The 6,142-nt window shown below is 34.1% G+C and overlaps 2 protein-coding genes across 2 annotated transcripts; one reads left to right on the top strand and one right to left on the bottom strand.

The window, feature by feature from the left end:
- The first annotated feature begins 3,008 nt into the window (after nucleotides 1-3,008).
- Nucleotides 3,009-4,955, top strand: LOC123713927 (solute carrier family 41 member 1-like). Its single transcript, XM_045667818.1, has one exon. The coding sequence runs from the start codon at nucleotides 3,297-3,299 to the stop codon at nucleotides 4,608-4,610; it is 1,314 nt and encodes a 437-aa protein (XP_045523774.1). The 5' UTR covers nucleotides 3,009-3,296; the 3' UTR covers nucleotides 4,611-4,955.
- Nucleotides 4,956-5,083: 128 nt separating this feature from the next.
- LOC123709796 (60S ribosomal protein L37a) lies at nucleotides 5,084-5,943 on the bottom strand. Its single transcript, XM_045661349.1, has 3 exons — nucleotides 5,836-5,943; nucleotides 5,542-5,670; nucleotides 5,084-5,258 (listed from the first exon to the last, which is right to left on the bottom strand). Exons 1-3 carry the CDS (start codon nucleotides 5,836-5,838, stop codon nucleotides 5,118-5,120), a joined length of 273 nt encoding a protein of 90 aa, XP_045517305.1. The 5' UTR covers nucleotides 5,839-5,943; the 3' UTR covers nucleotides 5,084-5,117.
- Between the last annotated feature and the right edge of the window lie 199 nt (nucleotides 5,944-6,142).

Here is a 6,142-nt window from a genome sequence, read left to right as displayed (position 1 = left end):
AAAAGACAAATTAACAATATTCTGGCAACAGTAATGCCTGTCGATGACGCTATGGTGACATACCATTACGTGATATATCTTTTGTACTGTTTGTAATAACTGAATTCGATTCAAATATGTTTGGAGTCCGTACCGATTATTTCTCTTTAATCAATTTGTTAAGCATAACTGCTCAACTACATAGTAACCTATTTACGAACATAAAACTGACCGATTTCAAATGGGATCTATTAAATTGTCTTAAAAACGTGTTCTTTTAATGTTTCACGTCACAAAAACCTCAAAAAGTTACCGATATCCAATACTAATAAATCATCTCTACAACATATTTAGTAGTAATTATCTAATAACTAGACTTCCAATGGTGGTTTTAGAATTGTGTATATATTTATAGCTAACTTATGTAGAATTTGGCAGAATAGAGTGGTTGGCTGGAAGAGATCGCTCGAAAGCGATAAGGCTGCCAGTTGCCCTCCTTTTGATTTAATTATGTTCTATTTTTTTATTTATTTTGTGATGTAACGAAGTGATAATAAATGAAAGAACAATGACAGGGTGGTTCCCACCTCAATAGTTTTACCGCGGATTGGACCCGGCCCGTACATTTTACCGCAATATAATTAATATGTGAGTTAATTTTTCATGTGCGACCTTCCGACCTGAAATTTGACATTATGTCTGGTCTTTTATAAGCCAGGCCTTGAACTATTATTTAAAAAAATATATTAATATAGTATTGTCTTTTGTTAAAATAGCTTTTACACATTAAGAAAAACACTTTTTGAACTGATTAATGCTATGTATTATTAATAAAACTTATAGTTATTTACATAATTCTAAATAAGTACTCCCGAATGACAAAATATCTGCATTTCTAACACATATAAATTTAATACACAACAACATCAAATTTACTGTTGAACATGAGAACAACTGTCTGCCCTTTTTGGATATTTTAATTACACGCAAAGCAGATGGCACACTAGGTCACACAATACACAGGAAAGTAACCCACAACTGCTTTCTGTCGGTAAATGTTTGTTCCAGAGAGCCCAACGTCATTGTGATGCTGCCCACCTTGAGGAGGATCTACAGCACGTAAAACAGGTGCTACACCGAAACAAACTGCGCATCCCCCGGGTGCATCACAGAAACAAAAACAAGACACAAACAGTTCCCCGTCAACCAGCCTACCTGCCATATGTAAAGGGAGTTACAGATAGAATTAGCCGGATCCTAAAACGAGCTTCTATTAATACAATTTTCAAGCCGCACAAGAAGATTCAGAAATTCCTAAGTCCAATCAAAAGTAACACCCCGTTGCAAGATGCAGGTATAATATACAAACTGGATTGCGACTGTGACCTGTCTTACATAGGGCAAACTAAACGCAATATGTCCAGCAGACTCAAAGAGCACATTGCAGACATAAGACATAGACGACACACAAAACACTAGATAGGCCTAATCATTACATACGCTTTGACCAACCGAAAGTACTTGTGAAAGAAAAAAGATTCTTCCCAAGATTGGTACGCGAAGCCATTGAAATAAAAAAACACCCAAATTTCAATAGAGAAGACGGCATAAAATTATCAAACACCTGGGATCCAATAATATCCAAATTAAAACCCGAAGACAAACAATCCGCGAAATCAGAGGACACCGTGAGTCATTTTTGCAAAAACCCGTCATCTTTTAGTCGATACCAACTTCGGGGCAATAAAACAGATAAAACAACTTTCTCTGCAGCTGTGATACTTTTGACATATAACACCTTTCGTCTTCACTCACCGTGACCACGCACGCTGAAAAGCACGCGAAACGTCGGGAAAAAAAATTAAAATTTAGAATTATGTAAATAACTATAAGGTTTAATAATAATTCATAGCTTTAATCCGTTCAAAAAGTGTTTTAAGTAACGTAAGCTAACCCATCACTTCCACGCACTGGAAACAGTTATTTAAAAAAAAAATAACATACTTACCTAACCTAACTGAAGAATAATTATAATAGGTTTTTTGGACAGCTCCGCCACTACGGGAAATGCAGCCTCTCCACCCTTGTCTACCAAAGCACAGGCATTTTATTCAAGCCCTCAGCCCGCACTTTCGGCTTGCATAATGCCTGTACTTTGTTACAGCGGGTGGGGGCTGCTCATCCTTCGCCTACGGTTTTAAAATAACACTCTAGGGGTAAAACAGACTAGTAGACATAAGCTGAGGTTGACTGAATCGATGTTGTCATAAATGCGGACCTAACTTAACCGAGATCTAGTTTACACCTAGTTAAATAGTAATTTAACAGTTTACATCTAGTTAAATAATAGTTTAACAGTTGACATATAGTAAATATTAATTAATGGTGCTATAAAACAATTACCTCGATTGTAAAATATAGGTAAGTTTCCAAAACATCCAAATAAAATAGAAGCACATTCACGTAATCTTGAAAGTATAGGATTTAATTTCTGACAAAATCGACATTCCAACTAAAATCTATCAACACGAAATTCAAAAATGAGGAAATAATAGATAAATAAAAAAGATCAATTATTTTTATTCATCGATTGTTCATGCAAAATCACAATCGATTTTTAATGCAGAATGTCACATCTCTAATAACCAATAGAAAAGTAGAAAATGTCAGATTGTTTACAAATTACAATACATTACAAAAAACATTTTTTTTTAAAAAATACTTAGACGCAGCTCTGACAGCATAAATCACTTGTAGGTCCATCAAGGTCCCCCGAAACTCCTACATAATCAGTTTCATCAAATTATGTAGGAGTGGCGGGCGACGTAATTCTAAATCCAACCCTAATTTTTAGGATAGACAAAACATAGTACCCATTGACTGTACTTTTTTTATATTTACTGAATTCGATTAACATATGTTTGAAGTCCGAGTCACTTAATTCAAGTCCCGATGTTAAAAACAGATCACCTCACTATTAGGCTAAAACTGATAGATGTCAAATCTGAACCTTAAAAATAGATTCTGGGCTCTGGGCAGTCTCGGGTCTGGCCCATCTATGAAAACTGTAATACCATAGAAAATATCCACTAAATATTACTCATCTTTCTAACTATTTCTGTTATTCAATGGATTTCAATAATTAAGAAATACCATACGCAGATTCCTGATTAGTAATTAGTGTAGCATAATAACTCAAATCGCTGGTCGTAATGTGTTGTCGTTTCGTAAATTGAGTTGCCTTAAATATTAATGTTAGTTAACTACGAATTCATGGATAATTAATTAGGAAATATTAATAGCTTTTTCAATTAAAAATGAATAGAACTAAAAGTCATAACTCCAAAACTGAGTGTAACAACGAGAGTGAAATGAGTGCAAACGTGTACAAACTTATTACGAATGAGGATAAACCACCAGATATAAAATATGATAAAGAAAACTCGTGGATCGCAGCAGTGCAAATGTTTGTGTCTTTCCTTCTTGCTGGGTTTGGTATGGTAGCAGCAAGCCTTCTCTTGGATGTGGTTCAACACTGGGAAGTATTTCAGAAGATACCAGGTGTCTATATACTTGTACCAGCTCTCTTGGGACTTAAAGGAAATTTAGAAATGACTTTAGCATCAAGAATGTCAACACATGCTAACATGGGCCACTTAGGTGCCTGTTTGAAGCAGCTAGTTTTGGGTAACCTGTGCCTTATACAGTGTCAAGCAGTGCTCGTTGGATTCTTAGCAGCCATGGCTGCAGTAGCAATGGGATGGATACCTCAAGGCTTATTTGATATTCACCAGGCTATGCTGCTCTGTGCATCAAGTGTACTTACTGCGTCATTTGCAAGTTTTGTGCTTGGACTCATTATGATTGGTGTTATTGTAGTCTCCAAAAAATTAAATATAAACCCAGATAATATAGCTACACCAATTGCTGCTAGTTTGGGTGATTTAACAACCTTGGCACTGCTATCATGGATTTCTTCAATGTTATATCAATCACTTGGCACAAGTCTTATATTGCCATCTATTATTATCATTATTGGGGCAATTTTGGTCCCTGCTTGTGGATATGTTGCGTCTCAAAATAAGTTTACTACTCAAGCTTTAGATGAAGGATGGGTCCCTGTAGTATCAGGAATGGTTATAAGTAGTACTGGAGGTTTAATATTGGGTTACACTGTGTCAAATTATCAAGGTGTTGCTGTTTTTCAATTAGTTATTAATGGTATCGGTGGAAATATGGCTGCTGTACATGCTTCCAGACTATCTACATTATTTCATACTGGACAAAAAGAAAAATATGTTATAAGTAACACAACTAAATTGTTGATGTTGATGGTGGTACCCGGCCAACTTGTTTTTGTTTACACAATTGCTTATCTCAAAGCAGGTCATACCTCTGTAACACCTATATTTATTTTAATTTATGTGTGTGCAGCACTATTGCAAGTATTTCTTTTGTTGATAATTAGCCATTATTTGGTTGTGTGGATGTGGAAATTAGGATTAGATCCAGATAATTCCGCTATACCCTATTTAACTGCTCTAGGTGATTTACTTGGTACAGCATTGCTTGGAGTAGCATTTTATATTCTGTTTGCTATAGGGGATCAAGACAGTGATCTAGGCGACTGACTGAACATTTTTATGAATTTATTAACTAAGGCTATTTAATACTTTTACAATAATTAGTTTCATCTACCTTAAGAATTGTCTAACAATTTGTTGTGATGAATGTACTTATACTTGAATCTTTTTAAAAGAATACTAAGTGGAGCAGTGTATGGGCATACAGAAAATTTTTTTTTAGAACTTGCTTATCTTCCAGACCATTGTCAAATGTTTTTAATTCCTATGCCTAGCTGCCTGCTATTTTATAATAAAAATAATTTGTATAAATGTATTGAGCCATAAGTACTTTATATTGGTGCTAATACTGTACTTTTGCATATCATACTTTTAATATTAAATATTTTCATATAGAAATTTATTTTATTTCAAATTTCATTTAATATAGATTTTGTACAGGTAAGACTCACTATACCAATAAAAAATTTAAAACATCATTAATACTGTATACTTTATAGCAGCTAATAAAACACAAGACATTTTGTAAATTATTTTATTGACTTATTCTAACATTTACTTGACCTCACGTAATCTTCTGACAGCTGAACGACAGGATGAAGCTGCAGTTGTTGAGAAAACCCAGGCTCCACCAGCTACAGTTCTTTTACAACGCTTGCATGACCAAATACCGACACAGCTGCGTTTCATGGCATCCTGTAATAATAAATTACTTGGTTAACCTTAGTATAGTGATTACATGAGCTATTACTTTTTCACATTTAAATAGCATAAAATATATTCTCTAACTCTTAAATTACAATGTACGGTAACTTATTTGTGATCAAAACATAACCTTAATGATAATCAGATGTGAGTAGTTAGCAATATATCGCCTTGGATTAGTTTAAAGCTTCGAATCAATATTCATAACCTATTAATTATTTAAATTTATTTACAAGTACTAAGTGGGATTATTATGAAGAAAAAAACTACTTACTTTTCCACAGAAGGAGCAAGTATATTTGGCGTGTTGGGTCACTTCCATCTTTTTGACCATTTTACGAAGGGAGGCACCGTAACGAGTACCATATTTGCCAGTAATTCCAACCTTCTTGGTGCGTTTGGCCTGTAAACATATTCACCACTGTAAGATATATTTTTGTAGAAAATAACACTCACGCTAGGAAATACAACGTTAATAAACAAATAACTTTAATAAGTACTCCATTTAATTAAATTATATTAGAAATGCGCGAACGATTTCCAAAATAATTGAGAATTATTTTCTCACCATTTTTAAAGAAACCTGCCTAACAATATGTATGACAGAAAAGAGTTGTCATTTGTAATTTTCCTTAAATCATTCGTCGACGACTGACAACTAAGTATAACATATAATTGACAACTGACCTGAGAACCACAGCCACCGGGAACCAATTCCAACTTCCAAAAGCACTTTATAAACAGTGAAGTCCCTTGATGGCTGTGATTAAATTTTTTAAAAGAATGTAGTAGCACTGTTAAAATCTGAAAATTGCCGAAAAGAAGATACATTTACATCATTGGTATAAAGTATCATCATATTTAATAATATTGAT

Source organism: Pieris brassicae, chromosome 1, assembly GCF_905147105.1.
Source record: "Pieris brassicae chromosome 1, ilPieBrab1.1, whole genome shotgun sequence".
In the NCBI taxonomy this organism is placed as follows: Eukaryota; Metazoa; Arthropoda; class Insecta; order Lepidoptera; family Pieridae; genus Pieris; species Pieris brassicae.
This window is presented reverse-complemented; position numbering and strand designations above follow the sequence as displayed.

Excerpts from the sequence above, each read along its gene's own strand:
- LOC123709796 (XM_045661349.1), bottom strand. Across the intron at positions 5,259-5,541 it reads CTTGCTCCTTCTGTGGAAAA|GATGCCATGAAACGCAGCTG; the intron begins GTAAGTAGTTTT and ends TTATTATTACAG.
- LOC123713927 (XM_045667818.1), top strand. The coding sequence starts at position 3,297 with ATGAATAGAACTAAAAGTCATAACTCCAAAACTGAGTGTAACAACGAG.